At 38.9% G+C, this 19008-nt stretch overlaps 1 protein-coding gene across 2 annotated transcripts in view; it reads left to right on the top strand.

Annotated features, from left to right (window-relative positions):
• LOC113123121 (ephrin type-A receptor 6) overlaps positions 1-19008 on the top strand; it is a 140562-nt gene that overhangs the window by 111460 nt on the left and 10094 nt on the right. For both annotated transcript variants that reach the window (XM_026294939.1, XM_033325799.1), the window contains 6 exons: positions 2018-2142; positions 3218-3380; positions 6253-6361; positions 14744-14814; positions 16929-17054; positions 17573-17758. In XM_026294939.1, the coding sequence (XP_026150724.1) occupies positions 2018-2142; positions 3218-3380; positions 6253-6361; positions 14744-14814; positions 16929-17054; positions 17573-17758 (780 nt within the window). The remainder of the gene's footprint in view (positions 1-2017; positions 2143-3217; positions 3381-6252; positions 6362-14743; positions 14815-16928; positions 17055-17572; positions 17759-19008) is intronic.

Below are 19008 nucleotides of genomic sequence, written 5' to 3'. Positions count from 1 at the left end.
TAACCCCCACCCCTCACCCCCGACGTTGGCAGAGTTGTTTAATGTTACTTGACATGGATGAATGAATTTTGTAATGCACTTCTGCTTGTTGTTATTCCTGGCCTTACAGGCTGTAATTGGTATAATTAGAAATGTGACTTATATAAGTTATTTTTTTCTGTTCAACAAGACTCTTTTTGCTAAAAGTGACTAATAGTCCGGAAAATACGGTATTTAAATTTAATTTCTATCCATTAAAAACCAGAGAACACTGGAAGGAATTTGTTTTTCTTATAGCATAACAGAATGAAAACTCAACCTGGTCAGTACAGAAGTATATTAGTCATGTTTGTGAACAGCAAAACACTCTGTCCCTCTCTCTGCTTTCAACAACATTCATAAAAGTTCCTGCTTCCTAATATACTAATATATAATTCATTTCTTCCAACACAGAGTGAACATGGAAGTTTGAATTAGGTGGTAAAACGAAAGGAGGAAAGGAGGAGAGGAGGATGAGGATGTAAAGCCATAAAGCCAACAAAGGATGGGGATCAAATGATTAAATAAGACAAGTAATGAGGAATAGAGAGAACAGGAAAGAGTTTGAGACAGTGTTTCTTCCAGCTTTTTCTATTAGATTATTAGTAGTAGGTCTGTGGCTAACAAGTTCAAACCCCTACAGCCTAAAGCTCTCATCTCATTCAATACCTGTGGTTTTAATACCCTAACCCTAAAACTGTCTTCTCTAATCCCCAAACCCTAAACCCTCCCATTCCTGATTCCCCTTGTGTCCCCGTGAACCTGAAGCCTTCGGCCCCTGAGACACAGCCTCATTCAGTGAGAACTACAAACAGCTTCCCCATGCACACCACTGTAGAATAAATGAAAAAAAATAAATAAAATAGTGCCAATGCCACTGTTTCACTTTTAATACACATGAGAAAAGCAGGCCTACATTTTTTATCTACATAATGTGTCAGCGTTTTAACATTAGATGATATGATATATATAATGACTCTCAGGGCAGTTACATCTGCTGACCTCTCTTGGGAGCTCACTGCAATTATTTACCCAGCAGAGATTCATAGAGCACAGCTAATGCAATTCAGTCCAAGAAAAAAAGATGGAGCTTCCTCAGTGTATTTTCAATTAAAACTACTGCCGATGATTTTATGGGAAAACCGTGAATGTTTTTCACAGTGACTTGACAGCGGCAAAGCCTATTTTGAATCGAATAATTGAGTGTGAGCTTGGATGTGTGATAATTATTGCTGACAAGGTGGACAGGTGTTAATCTACAGTGTGGGTTTCATGCGTTTTGTGTGGATAAGAAAAGGAAACTCTGCACTCTGTATTCATTGCACACCCTTATCCAAACGCCTGCCTGCTGTGGTCAACTGGTTTTCCCTAGATCAACAAGACTAAGAGTCCATAGCCAAGGCAGCAATTCTGAGAGGCTCTGCTGATAATGTTGAATAATGTCGTCATTAACGTGGCATGTTACATGATAACACTAACCAAAATAACTGAGTGGGAATGGCATTTGCAGGTATTTACTCATAAACCAAAATCTTGGCCAATGAAGTAAGAATACGCTGCATTAACACACATTAAGTTGATGCATTGCAACTCCAGTATAATGCATTATTAATGGGCCACACTAATGACCTACAATATAAACAAAACAGTTGAGGACCAGTACACAAATGGTTTACTGACCTGAGGGAGGAATGAATCAACAATATCATTTCATTAACTTTCTAATCTTCCCTCTTTTTTGTTGTCCTGCAAAAGCATTAGAGTTTGATAAACCACTGTACCAAAATGTCACATACTGTATTTTATTGTATTCTTCTGCTTCCTGTGATTCTCTGTAAACAATAGCATTGTATCGCTCATGTAACTTTATGAAGTCATGGGAAAAATTATACATAGATATTTTGATTAGCAACAATTGTTTGGCTAATTGTCTACAGGTAAGTTTATTTCAACTAAATTACACTCAACCTGTTTTCTGTGTGTTGTGTTTTCACACCAGGTCCATCTCTGATTGGGGCCCTGAAGAAAGACTGGGCCTCTCCCAACAGCATCGCTCTCTCCTGGCAGCAACCTGAACATACAACCATGCCCATCCTCGACTACGAGATCAAATATTATGAGAAGGTGCAGTGACCTCAGCTTTAGACCCATTTTGTTTGGATTTTGCAGATTTGTTTGCTTCATTAATTGTTTCCTAATTTTTAGAACATTAACATTAACAGTCAAACTTCTGGTCTTAGACCAATAGACATTCATGTTCTTCATAAACACGATGCTTATGGTGCAGCGATGTAGATTAACCAGTCACATAAAACACAAGTGACCGTTTCCAACTTTTTTTTTAACTCAGTGTAGATTGTGCATTACTGTAAGAAATGTGTTGTTGAGGTCTGTAATTTATCATTTTACTGTTCTGAAGTATTGTTGGACACAGATATTTAGCGCTTATACTCGGTGGTTTCAATGCTGATATATATATACATATATATATATATATATATATACTGTATATATACTATTAGTTAAAATGTTTGAGTATTTCAAAACATTCAATATTCAAAACTCTGCTTTCATTAGACAGAATGAAAGTGTCATGATTATTATTGTTATTATAGTATTAGTCATAGCAGCAGTTGCTGTAGCAGCAGAGTTTCAATAAATTTCGCAGCTAACCACATTAAAGCTAACCACATCAGCTCTTCTCATCTTATCAACCAAACGGAGGGTCCAAGCCATTGCTCCCAGGAGATAAAACTTTTTTTCCTGGAGTTTAGGGGTCCCAAGGCAAAAATAGAGTCTGTAGTACCCATTAAATGACCATAAAGCACTTCAAATATGCTTCCAAGTACAGATAATAACCCCGTTCAAGCTGAATAGACAGTTCATTTCTGCTCTCTCTGCATAATTATATGCATTATTTTAAAACACAATGATATCTATGCAGCACAACTACAGTAACTGGTATCTCAATAAAATGTTTCTTGTCTATGTGTTTTGTTTGATTTTAAGGCATCACTCACTTGTAGAATGTGGTTAGAAACAGTTTTAATTGGTTGGTTTTGCAATCAGCAACCGACAGTAAAAGACACAGCAATTACACACATATTTTGAGTTCAGCGAGTACTGTAGATAATTATTGGTCAAAATCTAGTCTGGATTTTTAAGGTTAGTGTTTTTCATCCTCCACTGTCTCCCACAGGAACACGAGCAGTTGAGCTACTCATCGACTCGCACCAAGGCTCCCAGCGTGATAATCTCAGGTTTAAAACCAGCGACCTGGTACGTCTTCAGCGTACGCACACGCACGCCAGCTGGATACAGCTCCTACTCCCCTAAATATGAATATGAAACTACAGGAGACTGTAAGTACCTGGGACTGCCTGCAGCACTTGTATGTGTGGAGACATATGTTTGCCTTTGTATGAATGTGTGTATTTATACAGTACTATACAGTGTTTTCTGAGCAAAACGACAAGGAAAAGTCTTCATAGCATGTTGCTGGTCCTTAGCCATGCAGACAACTGAAATAAGATTAGGATTTTGGTTTGGGGTTAAGACCATAATTAGCACTTATACGTGGGTAAAGGGTGAAAGTTCCGTTTTTGAAAGAAAACACATAGAAATCATGTTGAGTGATGGCAGCAGGCAAAACCACTTACTCTTCGTGTCAGATTTTGGATGTGTCTGGTGAAAAGGGTCAGCAATCCATTATTAGTGTAATTTGTATGAACAGAGCTATAAGTCTCAAAATCCATCAACAAACCGATGGGCTGTATCAGGGCCAGTTAAGACCTTTCCTTTTGCATGACAATACTAGTTTGTCATTTAAGCTCAGAAAGTGAAACTCACGACAGTGTTTCAGCTGCAATTAAAGGTCCCAAATATTAAGATATATGTTGTGTTTGCACACATGCGTGTGTGTGTGTGTGTGTGTGTGTGTGTGTGTGTGTGTGTGTGTGTGTGTATGTGTATGTGTGCTGCTCATTTTCATGACATTGAGTCACATATAGAAGGTTCCAGCTGCAAGCAGCAGTTCAGGGTCAGATGAAGTTCATGTAGCCTGGAGCAGCACCCAGAGCAGCCTGCTTCAGTGGCACCGCAGTAAATAATAAACCTGGATATGAGCCCACAAAGTAGAATTCCAACTAGCAACTTTTTGATAAGCTTTTGCAAAATGTATCCAGGAAAGGAAATAAAGGTGTGAAAGTCGTTGAAAACTATATGAAGTATTTGTGATTTCTATAGGTTAAGACATTGAAAACTATTGACATTGGCTCTTTTCTCATTTTATTGAAATGTCTTCTCGTTGTTGTTACATTATTAGCTATTTATGTTATAGTTAACCTTCATAGTAGCATTAGCCTAGTTTAAGTACATTGAATCTTTTCTAGTTAAGGAGTTGAACAATTAGTTATCTTAGCTTAGTTATCTATGGTTTCAGTATGGATATGCATTAAATTTAACATCACATATACATAGAGTCCTTGGTATTGTCACAAATTTGCATATGTCCAACAGAAAGAAGGTGCAGGTTGTGCTTTTTAGACAGAAATAGCTCTGATAATTATTTAACCCCTAAAATGTGATGTTTTTTAACAGGAAAATGTATTTGACTGCAGTTTTTGACACAGTTTTTTCTGTTAATTGAAAAGCTAAAAACACTACAGTTACTTGTTAATTGTCTGCAACCGGAGCTCCCTTTGAGATTACATTGCAACCAAAACATTTGGCCTCTCTACAGTAGGATTTTCATATGGGTTGCATTAACAACCCCTGAAAGATTAGAATATCAGTAGCAATGGCAATCGTAAAATTGAATACAGTCAACAAGGGAGTCCGACAATACAGTTTTGATGTTCAGTGTATTTTGAATCGGTGTTTTTTTTACTCTGTGTGAGTAGTAGCTTTATAGCAAGTCCACTCATAAAATACAAAGGTCCCGCTGCCCTTTTATGTCAGGTCAGGTATTGTTGAGGGGTGATTTGGCTTCACAGAGGCCCTCTCCATTCCAAAGCTGCAGAGCTTTATCTGCGGATCAGACGCTGCTTGGCCAAGCCTTTGTACTGTCTGGCCTTTTATCTGGAAGAGAAAGCAGATTTTGCCCCTGTCGCTCTCTCTCCCTCCCTGTCAGTCTGTCTGTCCACCTGTCAGTCACTGTCTCATATCCTCGTCTCTCCATCCATCTGTGTATCTGTCACTTCCACCTCTCTCTTTCTCCTCCTGTTTGTCTTTATCTCTGTTCTGTCATCTGTTTCCTTACCCCTCACCTTGCATTTTTTTAATCCTGTCCTCTGCCAGCCCTTACACACTCTGTCTCTTCCTCTCTCTCTTTACACACATACATATTCACACGCACACCTCATTACGACAGCATCAGATGACACACACATCTGCTTTATTAGTGATGTGTGTGCAGAGTCGACGGTTGTGAGAAATGTCTTGCGTGATCTGGCCACTTTGACTCTCCTCTCTCTCTGAGTGGTCTATAATTACTTTTATCACAGCCAAATACTCACACTCAGATTCTTGACACTTCCTCCCAATACACACACACACACACACACACACACACACACTTGACTTCACGCTTATGTACACCCACATACTGTACAGCATAAGCCCACATGTGACCCACTCACTGGGCTACATACACCCTGATCTTCAATTCATATTCATTAAGCATGAAATATTATAGGAATAAGTTTGGTAATAGCAATCATCTTTCAATTATCTGGGATTCGTTAGCCTTGTGACAAGACACAGAAAAGGGAAAATCATGAATATCAAATGGGACCAATTTAACCAAATGATCACGGACTAAATCACAATTTCATGAGTGAGTAATATTAATTAAACAGCAGCAGGCATATAAATCACTCCAGTACAAATGCGCTCGTAGGGTTTTTTGCATGACAAAGAGCTGATCAAACATCTCTCTGTAATATCTGCCTATCAAGAGAGCATACCTGGCCTATGTATGGTGCACTGATGGAGAGGAATATTTAAGGTGATGTTGAATAAAAATTTGCTCTTTCTTCTCACTTCATCCCATCTCCCATTTCATTGACCCCTCTTTTTCTCCTCACTGCCTTTATTATCCTTATCTGCTCCTTACGTTCAACTTCTCATACTTATCTTCCTTCCATTTCACATTGTTTTTCTGTTCTCCCGTTTCCTTTTCTTCTTCTCCACACATCATTCATTCTCCACCACCTTCATCATCGTCATCAACAGCATCGGACATGGCTTCCGATCAAGGCCAGGTGTTGGTCATCGTCACGGCAGCGGTCGGCGGATTTACCCTCCTCGTCATCCTCACCCTTTTCCTCCTCATCACTGGAAGGTGAGATTCATTTGTACACAGTGAATGTTCTTCTGTTTAAAAATCAGTCTGTGTTGCCACACAAAACACCAGCTTTACTCATTTTATGACACTTTGTTGTGCTTTCTTCCCTATACCTATACCTAATAGGTATTACCTATAGTGAATGTGTACAGTTTTGTTATATAAATGTTGGTGTGCCAGCCCCTATGTGTTGCTCTGGAGGACATATAACATCATATTTTGTCATTTAATTTGGAGGACTTTTTGACCCCTATACTGCAATAGTACATCCATGGGTGTTTTTATTTATATGACTGATTAGACCTCCTCTCAAGGCTGTGTCGGCATATAAGCAAATCTTGATTGACCTTCACTCAAACTCTCTGAAGTTTTCTAACTTTGTGGAGTTTTGTGAACCTTTGCTAACCTTTCATCATCGTAATTTTTGTCTCAGCTCAGCCACGTTTAGCCAGCGAAGAGGTCTAATCAGCCAGACTAACTCACATGTGAATGTGCAAAGCCTTAATTGGACTGAATGTCCCCAAGATGTCACTGCTATTCATCTAGATACACTTTAATACAAATGGAATGAGATTTTAGGCCACATAATTAAAGATGAAGAGCATTTCACTTTGAAACTCCACTTTTACCTTTAACTGCAGAAGCAGATAAGTTGTCCTGCACTGTTTGGTCCCAAATTACATGTTACTTCTTCACCTGTTTTTTTTTTTTTTGTTTGTTTTGCTTTGTTTTTTTTTTTTGCTTTTTTGCTCAGTCATATCAAAATGTCTGCTATTAAAAAAAAAAAAAAGCTCTATTTGGTTGGTGCAACAATTTTATGTTCTTCCAAGCACCTGCCATATAAGCTTTATATTCCTTGGCTTGCAGTACTGTAGGTCTTCATTATTTCAGCCAAGAAGCTGGCATTACATTTTGCTTCAAAAATTGCCCACTCAGGATACCACTAAAAGCAAAAGATGGCAAGGGGTTCTTGAGGATGTATAGTCTGGTAAGAGGTTTGCATAAGTGTCTTATTTGTATCTATGTGTGACCTTGTAGAAGTGTTGAAAACGTTGATGTGTGTATCAAAGTGTGTTATGTTTAGATGGAAAATAATTCTCATTATATATAATCTAATAATGATTATGGTTATTATACTTCATTACAGGAGATTCACTTACTTTTGGCCCATCCAGCCCAAAGAAAGCACGACTGTGTAAACACACTATTCATGTATAATTGAGGAGCTACACAGATGCATTCACAGAATTACTCAGAGCAGTAATGAAAAGTAAAACAAGAGTCTGCCCCTTATACTGAAGACACACACTCAAAACACACACACACAGCCGGTCTGTGTGTATGTAGATGTGTGCAGAGCAGGTGTGTGTGTCTCTGCAATAAACAACACAGATGCAAGAAAAAGATTAGATTTTATTTCAGAGGAGAAAAGTTTGAAAAGTAAATGAATTGACATTTCACATTTCACCATGAAAATCCTGAGCAAAAAAATATACGGTAGTCCTCATAAACAATGGCGAAAATATTTAACATAATATACCCATGGACTGTTTCTTTTAATGCAGTTTTTATTCAAATCATAGTGATTTGAAGGGACCATTTTTATATGTAAAGATGAATGGCATTTCTTGCACCTTCTCAAGTGGCAGTAATATTAAAAATGTATGATTAAATTCAACAAACACAAAACAACAACAATACAGGTGCTAAAACTAAAAAAATTCAGTGTGATTAATTAGTATACAAGATACAAACAGAAGCAGTATAGAAATGATGGAGCTAAGATGTTTTGTCCCCATTAATGACATGAAATTGAATCCGTTCAGTAACAAATCAGGTTCACCGTGCACTCTGCTGTTGCTTCAAGCCTTTCCCTTGAACATGTCATTAGTGTGGTTGATTGCCTCTTTAAGGGTTTGTCTTTTTTGTGGAAAAATCTAAGTATGCAAATAGTCCAGGTGTATTTAAAAAGAAGGATTTTTATTCACCACACATGAAGTAAATCCACAAGCCCCACAAACTTCAACTTTAGCAAACCGATACACAAATTTATGCTGTTGACATGTTGCCAAGAGAACAATGAAACAAACTCTCCTACTTCATTAGCTGTGTTGCTCTACATGCTTTTATTTAATCTTCTCTTTGCTTATTTCACGTAAATACACAAATGAGCATCACAGAAGTACTTAACAGATTTCCTGCAGTTTTTCTTACAAGTGGATTTGAACCATGGCCTTAGTAAATATTGTCGCATACAACATTTCTACTGTACATAAGCGTTTTGTGAACTTTATGCTGTTATTAATTTGCATCCATTAAGCTCTCATCGCAGAATGAGAATGACACAATCCCAGGTGCTGACTGTGTACAGCACACATTTAATTAAAACAGCACAAACTTGTGTTTTCGTAAATCTTATTGGGGAAAATGCAGATTCCATCTCTTGTTTGTTTCAGAAATAAGTGGTGCTGGTTGCTGCACAAAAGAAAATTAAAGATGCCCTTAGAAAAGGGGTTTCCCTACTGCTTTGTAAATGTAAATGAATTTAGGTTAGTTCACTTTGAGCTGCAGCTGTTGAAGGACCAGGGTTTGGTAGAAAGACAACATCTGAGACTGCTTTAATAAAGTTGTTTAGGGTCTAGGGCCTTTAATTCTGTATTATTATAGTTAGCATCATATTTACTCTTCTGAAAAGAAACAACCATAACTTTATTAAATATGTATTACAGACATATAGAACATTTCCACCATGGTGGCTGGTTTTGTTTCTCTAACAACTGTGGTTTAGTGAGCCCTCTGAGTAGTTCATTGACTCAGCTCACCAGTTCATGTCAGAAAATGTCTAAACTTCAAAAATAATCTGAAAATTAAAAGCTCAAATGACATGAGGGCAGGGATTTAGAGGTTTTTCATTTTACATCAGTATGTGTAGAAGAGTCGTGTTCCTACTTTTGCGATAATTAGAAACTCACACACAGGTGCAAGAGCTAAAGCAAACCATTTGGGCTTTTTGCATTTTAATACAAGAAGGACCTTATTACATGAATCCAGCTAAAAGCAATCACAGCAACATTTTGAGTGTTTTTTTTTTTTATTTTATTTTATTGCAGTCTGTCATATCAGTGATCCCTCTGCCCCGTGTAGGAGGGACTTTCACTCTCTTTTGGTTTAAAAAAAAAAAGAAAAGCTCCAAATGTACTTTGAGCTGCCTGAGAAAGATGAGAGCTCTCATAGATGTAATTTTGTACAGCAGGAGTAAAGCTACTGCATAACAGGACCTGCTGTACAAGGAGTTTTAACACCTCACTGCCCTAAAAGCTTCCTAAATTTATTAGCATGCTTCAGCTCATGCAAAAAAAAATTTTTAAGTTAGAGCAACGCTGTCACGATCGCACAATACTGAAAACCTCTACTATACGTTCCCTTCGCCTTTGTCTACAACTATTATATTACTTTCTTCCTGTTTGAGTCCTTCCTTTCTTCTGCAGCAGGGAGATGTGTCATGGTGAGGTGATTGTGAGGGATGTCCGGGCAAGAGAGGAGTGGTTTGAATTACAGTGATGCTTTGATTAGGGCTGTGGGCAAGGTTGTTTTACTGAGGTCTGCGTGGGTGTGTAAAGTGCTTGTGAATATGCGTGTGAATTTGTACTGAAACAATGCTGGGCAACAGCCCAGAGAGCAGCGGGAGAAGCCAAGGTCTTTGTGTGTGATAACTGTCTTTGTGTGTGCGGTCTCTTTTCAGCATGAAAGCCTCTGAGACAGAGGGATAGGCGGATAGAGGGGATCAGAGGACAGGACTGGAAAAGACTGATAAAGGCACATGCCATCATTTCTTTAATGAACAGCTTGACCCCATCAGCAGAGGTCAACAGTAGCTTTCCAAATCCTCCTCTTCTCCTCTCTGCTAGTGTTGCCAGTCATGTTATCAGCTTTGTCTATCAGTGTTCAGGATCCCACAGACTTCACTTAGCCGAAGCCCAGTCTGGCAACCTGTGGCTCGTAGCCCTCTGACACCTGCTCTAATCTGGCAACCCGGATTATGTTAAGTCTTCAAAGAGAAGGAGGCTCACATGTGATCACATGAAACCACACACACTCATACAAGCAAGCATTTACACACACACTTTCTCCACTAATATGGTGTTGAAATTCTACCTCCTTTCCTTCGTGGTCACACACGATCACAGCCTGTGTTGTCCCTTCATTTATTCAATTTATTTGGCCCCACATCATTCTCGACCATTCAGGGGAGGTTGTTTTTATTGATTTAGGAGGCGGCCACATTACCTCACATCACATTTTCTTATCGTGTATCGTGTATCGTGTCTTCTTCCCATAGTCCAAAGACATGCAGGTAGGATTCACTGGTGAATATGAGTGTGAGTATAAAGTCAACTGTGGTTGGCTCCAGTCTGCCCACTACCCTTGATGGGACAAGAGGTAGAGATAATGAATGGATGAAATAGCTGAATGAACAGATGATCCATACAATGAACACTAATCCTCCAAGCTACGGGGGCAAGTATTTTATTTTGTATTTTTATATATGTATTTTTATAAGTCATTTTATTTAGTCTCAATGAGGCAGCAAAACACTGAGACATGTCACAGTGTATATCTATTTTTATTTAAGCCTAACTTGTTCTAATATTTTTGTTTGTCATTCAATGTCGGTCTCCTCCAGCTCCAGTGGAAAATATCTGGATAGCTTCCTACATCTACCTCCTACGTGCAGCATTAGCACTGCAGTGAATTGTGTGCTGAATAATTATCCAACATGAGTATCATTCTGAGGGATGCTCGACTGGAAGTGCTCAGTGAGTTTACCAGAGCTTGTTTGCTGGAAATGGCTGCCAACAGGGCTTGAGACTCAGTGATAGAGTAAATATTTAGGCCCTGAAACTAAACAAACTAGCTGCTCGCTACTCTAAAGGACTGAGCAAAATGTGTATCTACTTTAGGTGCCCCTATATACTGTACCATTGGCTGTTTCTCAGGCTGAAGAATTCAGATTGGAAATACGGTATTTTGTTTGTTTTGTTATGTTGCTGTTTAGAAATGACTGCGTCCTGTGGGACTCAGGCCAAGTTGCAGACCTCTGTCCCTCCACTCCACCAGCTTCATCTCCAGGAGGGAGACAGCTGTGTGGGGTCGCAGTGCTGGGGTAGAGGAGGGCTTGTCTGGAGCAGTGGCGGTGAAGAGAGGATGCTATGCAAAAGTGACAGCCTGACTGTTTCTGTCTCTGCTGTAGCTCTTTTGGGAGTTTGGGTCAACCATTTGGGCTCTGCTCTTCAAGTTGCTGCAACGCTTTTAAAGCCCTTCTCTGATGCTCTTTATCATATAAATGTGTTGGCATTTTACCTTGTTTCTCATGTTTGAATAAATGTCTACGTGTTTTATCAGGACGGCAATCAGTCTACAATAGGCCAAATTTCATAAAATCTCTGTTATCCAACCAACATAGCTAAATTCTGACTAAAACACCATCCCAGAGTGGAGAGGGGTAAGAACACAGGGGTTAATATGCAAATCCTCTCCCTTTCGTTAATCTCATTCATATAGCATCACTTTAATACTGATAAAAACGGTGAATGGGCATGTTGTTGAGGCTGTTCTTCATATGTCAGATTAGTCTAAGCCATGTGTTTTATGTTTTTTTTTTTTTTTATTCTGAGCCAACTGCCAACAGCTTTATTACACTAAAAGAAACAGTGTATAAACAGCATGTGAGCAAATAGGAATGAAGTCAATGCATCAAGTTTTACCATTTTTAACTGTACTTGTTGCTGTGGGACTGTAAACAGGCACCATAATTCTATAAACTATGTAATAAATGATGAAATATGAGAACATTTATTAGGGGTTCCACTGGTGAGACGTTTAATTAAGCCCTCTACTGCAAAATAAGGTTTAAAATTCATCAGTGATATAGCCTGTGCAAGAACTCAGAGCACCTGTCTTCCTTCATGTTATAATTTTCCATCTCACTGCTCTTCTCCAGCAGCGCCACCTCTACCTCATGCACACAACATAGCAAATGATTTGTGAGCATTGCAGGTTCATTTGTTAACAGCCATGCCATGTTTGAATGAACCCACTACTAAACATTTAGCTACCACTGAACTGAGTTTGAATGACAAAAGGCTGTAATTTGACCATTAGGCCAACACGCTGTCCCTTTAACCATAACTGGTATCTGACCATGTATAGAGTTTGTACATATTTATTTATATTCATATTTTTACTCAGAAATGTTGGTGATGTTTAGAGCTTTTAAAATTGTATTGCTATTGTTGTGTGGATGGGGCTGCAAAATGACTTTCACAGGCAAACACAATAAAAACTGATTGAGTCGTAGGGGAGTTTAGGGTCTTTTCTAACTGTGAGACACCTGCACAGTAGATTAATCTGAAAGTATTAAAAGTTTTCATTCTCGGGGTTTTTGGTGTGTAGCTGCTCCTTAATGGTCATAATGATGTTCTAGTGTCACTGTGATAATACCATTTCAGGAATAAAAACAGTGAAAATGACAGGCCCCAGGCTGAAATTCTAACTGAATTATTGATACTGTGACTATAATTGATGCTTTACATTGTTTGAAAAAAGAATGGTTTGCTAATGCACCAAAATTTATTTTGTAGCTGGGAAATCAGGTCAAACATGTGACTATAAAGACGAACATGAGATTTAATCTGTGATGACAGTTTCATTCTGTTCACAGCAATTGTAATATGACTTTATAGTCCGCAGCAGCGTGTCAGCACAGTGACTTAAAGCACTTGTTTCTTTGACAAGTAACCTTTTAAAAGCACCTAATATGACAATTAATATGACATTTTAAACTGCTGTAACTTAAATAGTTATTGTAATGCTATTTTTTCAGCACTGAGTGCAATTCGTGTCCATGTATTGTGCTTTGCCATGAATGCAGTTCTGCTTCTGCATGTAATACCGATAAGGTAGTTTGGATTTCCTTCATTTTAGATATTGGAGTAGCATCCAAACAACATCTATTTGGATAAATTCTTCTATGGTCTTTTGCAGATGCTGTCATCTAATCTCTCAGCTTTTCAGACTTTCTTGGCAGCAGCTTTTTATCGGTTGTTGGCTGTCTCTTGGTGTCTCAGTGCCCAGATAAGCTCACACACTCACAGAGACACACAGGAAGACAAGGGTGTTTTTGCATTAGGGCATGAAAGTGTATTTCCATGTTTTTGTGTGTGTGTTTCTCAAGAACTTTGAATCTGTGTGCATGTGTCTGTGCACATTCTGTAGCTGTGCATTATATTTTGTTTATCTCCAGGAAAGAACCACCCTATAAGCAACCCCCAACCATCGAATCCAACTTAAGGCTGCACTGTTACTGCCTGTGAACATTTTTCTCCGATGATAAGAACCAGTGATCAGTCGAGCTTGAAATATTGTTTTGTTTTATTCTATTCCAATTATTAAAGGTTTTGTGTCTTGCTGTGGTGTTTGATCCTGCTCAGTGTGGGGCTTTACCAGAAGATGTAAAGGTTTTCATGAATTAGTTCTATAAAATTGTCATGATTGTAGCTAACTAATGTAGACTAATTAGACTCTAAGATATTTCTGCCCTAGTTTGCTTGTCTACAGTACCTTTAACATGTGGTTCTCATCTGGTCTTTTTCTTTTATGGTTTTTTGCTGTATTATTCCACCTGTCACCTCTCAGAATCTTCCTATAGCATCTATATAAATCTTTAACGTGCTGTTCATTTGCTTTGCATTTAATGGGACTGTAAATGTTTGGTGTACCTATTCAAACTTCAATTGAGCATTTTATTTTATTTTATTTTATTCATTTCTTTTTGTGTGTGTGTGTGGAGCTTTTAAAGTACCACATCCAATCTGTACCTAGGCGTTTGTGCATATGTGTCTGCATTTATTTGAACACACAGATGATCTGTGTTATTAGCATGTCGAGCTGATGAGACACCGAGCACATTAACATTATTGCTGTGTGAGTGATGATACCAAGTGAGTCTAGTGACTTGGTGATCAAATACATAAAACAAGAAGTAAATAGACAAAGGTTATGGTTTTTCTGCTTGTCGTCCCATTCCAGTCACTCTCGGTCAGGTCATCTAATGATGATGTCTTTAAAGGACATGGCCAAGAGGAATCTTGGGAAATTAAAGCAAATCCGTTGTGCTTTTTTTCTTGTAATTACTGTTTGTGGCCACAGTGTCTGCTGCACAATGTTGAATTTTATGAGTGACAATAAAAACAGAGTCCCCCATCCCCCTGTAGTAGTTGCACTATTCCCTTCTGTATTATGGACCTGATAAAAAGTAATGTTATTGCACATTTGAGGCTGATTTCGTTAACACTGTCATTCAATCTATGTCTGTTCCAGGTGTCAGTGGTATTTTAAGGCCAAGATGACCTCAGAGGAGAAAAGAAGGACCAATTATCAGAATGGACATGGTAAATCAGATAAGTCTAAGGCCTGTCTTTTCTGTTGTTTTCAATGCTTGTTCCTCTCACTGGTTTTGACATTTCCACAAGTTTCAAATTGCAAAAATATTAATGGTGATGATGGTAGAAGTCAAATTTTAATAAAAGGTCAAATCTGTTTGGAGCATAACAAAAAAAGCTTTGGTGAGAAAGGACCAGTTTTTATTTTCTGTGGTGTGTCTTTGCCGATAATGTAGGCACTGAAAAAAAAAAAAAGAGTATTTCTGTGAGTCACATTTGCTCCTCTCTTGTTATTATGCTAGCAACAAATGAAGTAACAAATAGGTTATTTGTGTGGTTTTAAGACATCAGGCAAATCAACAGAGTAAAATTTTAGAAACCACCATACACTTTCTCCCTTCTTGTCTCTTTCTTTTCCCGCTGATGATTGATAAAACAAGAGCTTTATGGTGAAGACATAAAAAAGAAAGGGGGAGTGCACTGAAAGATGAAGATTGGGAAAGGAGATGGGAAATTGAAAGGCGAAAAACAGAAAGGAGAGAGAAATGAGGATGAGGGCAACCATGTTGAAAGGTAGAGGAGAAGAAAGGACAGTGAGAAAAGAGGAATATTTTAAGCGGACAGCTGGATTGAGGCCAGAGAGCTTGAAACAGATAGGGAAAGGTAAGAGAAGAAATATACATCACATTAGTTTTTGAAGGTGGCTAACAAGCTGCCACAGACTTCACTGCAATTTATGATTAAAACATACTTAAGCACGTCTGTGTGTGTGTGTGTGTGTGTGTGTGTACACTTTTACTTCTATCTTTGTGAGGACCATTTTGTGCATAATTCTATTGGACTGAGGACATTTTGGCAAAGTGAGGACATTTTTGCCGGTCCTCACTTTTTTACACTATTTGGGTTGGAATTAAGTTTAGGTTACGTTTATTTTAATGGTTGACACTAAGAATTTAGTTGTCTTCCTTAAGATTAGGGTAATGGGCTTGGGAATGCATTATGTCAGTGAGTGTCCTCACAAAGATAGAAGTACAACTAATTGTGTGTGACGTGCCTGTGTGTGTGTGTTCGCTCCAAAAAGTAAACCTCCCCACCTCCTGTGTCCTCTCTTTGGTGTCAGCACCGAGTGTGGAGTTGAGCGGAAACTTTGAGTAGAGAACAGGGTCCTCTGGGTTTTGTTGGCGCTGGTTCATGCATCAGACAACTTATTGTTGTTTTGTGTTTCTGTCTCAACCCCTGAAGGAGAAACACAGCTTTTGTGTAGCTCCCTCCACTGGGAGGTCAGGGCCTGAACCAGAACAGCAACCTGTTAAAGATTTACTGACTTGCTCAAGGACACTTCAGCAAGGTGGATGCTCGCTTTGGTAGAGGCTAAAACCTCAATCTGGTTAAAAGACTGGCTCAGCAGCAGCAAGAGAAAGAGGATGGACAAGCTACTGGTGTATCTGTTTGGGCACGTATGTGTGTGAGTCTCAGAGTGAGGTCACGCTTTTGCTGGTTTGCTCTGCCAGAGAGAAGATATCGAACGTCAGAATGGATAACTCGTCTAATTGCTTTCCAGCTCATAATCGGTGGTAGTGGAGAAATGTATCTTTACATTGCTAAAACAATTTGTCTAAAGGATGACTAAATCATTTTTTTTCATGTAATATCCTATGATGCACTGTTATTCAAATATGAGAAAGCAATATAATAAGAAACCCATTAAAATGGCTTTCTGCTGCAGCTAACTAGTGTGTTAAGCTGGTACAGCACAGTCAGGTGTGTGGGAGCCGTGTCCTCTGCAGCTGCCTTATTATAGCTGGATACTGTGACAACACACTGCATAAATTTCATATGTATAAGATCAACCTCTCACATATTTGTAATCCTATTTGTATTTATCCTAACCCGAACTATGTCAGTGTATTTCTCAAATCGTATGAAAATGTATCAGAAATAATTTTGAGCAGTAGCAGCAGTGTTATAGCAGTATTCTTTGCAGTAGCAGTGAAATGTTTTGTAAAAATAGTTTTAATTTAAATTTTAAAAATGTTATTGAAAATCAAGCCTCTGATGAAAATATCACAGTCTTACATGCTCCTGTTCGATTTCTCTGTAATGTTTTCTCTGCCTGTCTGCAGTTCCTTTCCCAGGTATAAAGACGTATGTGGACCCTGATACATATGAGGACCCCACACAGGCAGTCCATGAGTTCACCAAAGAGATAGACCCATCCAGGATCCGCATCGAGAGAGTGATCGGAGCCGGTATGCATACGCACAAGCCTGCGCTTGTTACATCCCCATCTACTTGTGTCTCACTGACATGTGCCATTTGCCTATAAGTGAAAAGGGATCGTTTCATGTCGGTTAGAATAATGACAGCTTTAAATGTGACACAAAATATGATGTACTTTCATCCACATGTGTAATTTCCATTGACATTTGTTTCCCTGCTGTATACACTTGAAGAGGACGCCATTTTCCACTGTCTCTCTGTCGTTTTCTCTGCACAGACTGCAGGAATATTAAAACTAAACAGCTCTAGAGAACAAAAGAAAGTGTAAAAATAGATTGAAGGCTTTTTTTAGAAGGTGGAAGAGAGAATTTTATAAAGTTGAACCAATCACAGAAGAGAAAGTTATGCTGGAGAATAGCTGAGAACTGCAACACTGCCCCCAGGTGGCTTACTGTGCTGCCAGCCGATTATGTGTAGTTTGGTGAAAGACCCCTTACTGTGTCTATTTGCGTGTGTGTGTGTGTGTGTGTGTGTGTGTGTAATCCAGGTGAGTTTGGCGAGGTGTGCAGTGGTCGCCTAAGAACGCCAGGGAAGAAGGAGATCGCCGTGGCCATAAAGACACTGAAAGGAGGCTATGTGGAGCGTCAGAGGCGGGACTTCTTGCGTGAGGCGTCAATCATGGGCCAGTTTGACCACCCCAACATCATCCGATTGGAGGGCGTGGTCACCAAAAGTAAGAACAGATAGTAATTTGCTCAAAATTAAGTCTGATGTAGCTTGATGCTGAACTACATGGAAGGTTTCCCATTCAAAGCCCCTCTACTGCTATTTATCTACTTTCCTTTATCTACTAATTTCTCATGTCAGATTTCAGTATCTCACAGAGCACAGAGAGAAGAACAGTACACATTTGAAACTCCCAGTAGTTTTCTTGTCTGGCAACAACCTACAGAAAATGTTGTGTTCACATTAAGCGTTTGACTTAAAAGCAACGTTTACCCACCAGAGTGTTCATCAAAACCATGATGGCTATTTATGCCTTTGGTGCTTTGAATGCTAAAATACTGTAAAAACACCTTTGCGATTACAGCGGCGTCCTTGTTGGTCTGAAATAATATTCACTCTGTGGTTTTCTTGGCATTTACAAAATGATCTGGCTCCATTTCTCTTTAGACAGTTTTTTTGTGTTTTTTGTGCTTTGTCTAGTGCATGCACGATCCTATACATAACCACAGAGAGCGGGTGTGTGCATTTGTGTGTTTATATTGTGTTTAAGTGTCCAGCATGCATGGTAAGTTCAAATTCACAGTTTTTGTGCAGGAATATATCTGCACAAAGCGTGTGTGTGTGTGTGTGTGTGTGTGTGTGTGTGTGAGTGTGTGAGTGTGTGAGTGTTTGTGTGTGAGCATGTGTGTGAGTGTGGAGTTGTTAACGAGCTCTGTTTTACGGGGCTCACCCAGCGCAACATATGGTTGTTTTTACAGAGGGTGTATAAACGGAGACATTGCTGTGAATATAAATGTGTCCCCTGAAGACTTTCAACCTGAATGTGGATAGAGGACACTCCTCAGCTCTGACCCTGCTGACAAGGATTCAACTGATAAGGGTTTTTAAAGGCCAATACTTCCATTATTATTGTATTAAAGCTAATGGTTGCTGATATTTTGCACTCACTGTCTTAAGAGTTTTATAGTCTGCCATCTCTATAGCAATTGTGTTAAAAAAAAAAAAAAAAAAGAAAACCCTCCCACACAAAGCCGAGATGGTTTCTGTGATAAAAGAATAAAAACACAGTGACTCGGCTGACTGGCTGCACTGAACAGACATTCAACAGTCTGCTATTTCAAAGCCTTTGGTCAAAATATTGTATCTGGCTGCTTTGTGGATTTCTTCACATGTTCTTAAACTTTTAAATAATTTTAATACTACAAAAACAGCCTCATAAATCACGGAACAGATCCTTTTTTTCTTGTAAGTAGTGCG

The sequence above is a fragment of the Mastacembelus armatus genome, chromosome 21, assembly GCF_900324485.2.
Source record: "Mastacembelus armatus chromosome 21, fMasArm1.2, whole genome shotgun sequence".
Lineage (NCBI taxonomy): Eukaryota > Metazoa > Chordata > Actinopteri > Synbranchiformes > Mastacembelidae > Mastacembelus > Mastacembelus armatus.
The sequence above is the reverse complement of the archived record's forward strand: the minus strand, read 5'-3'. Positions and strand labels throughout refer to the sequence as shown.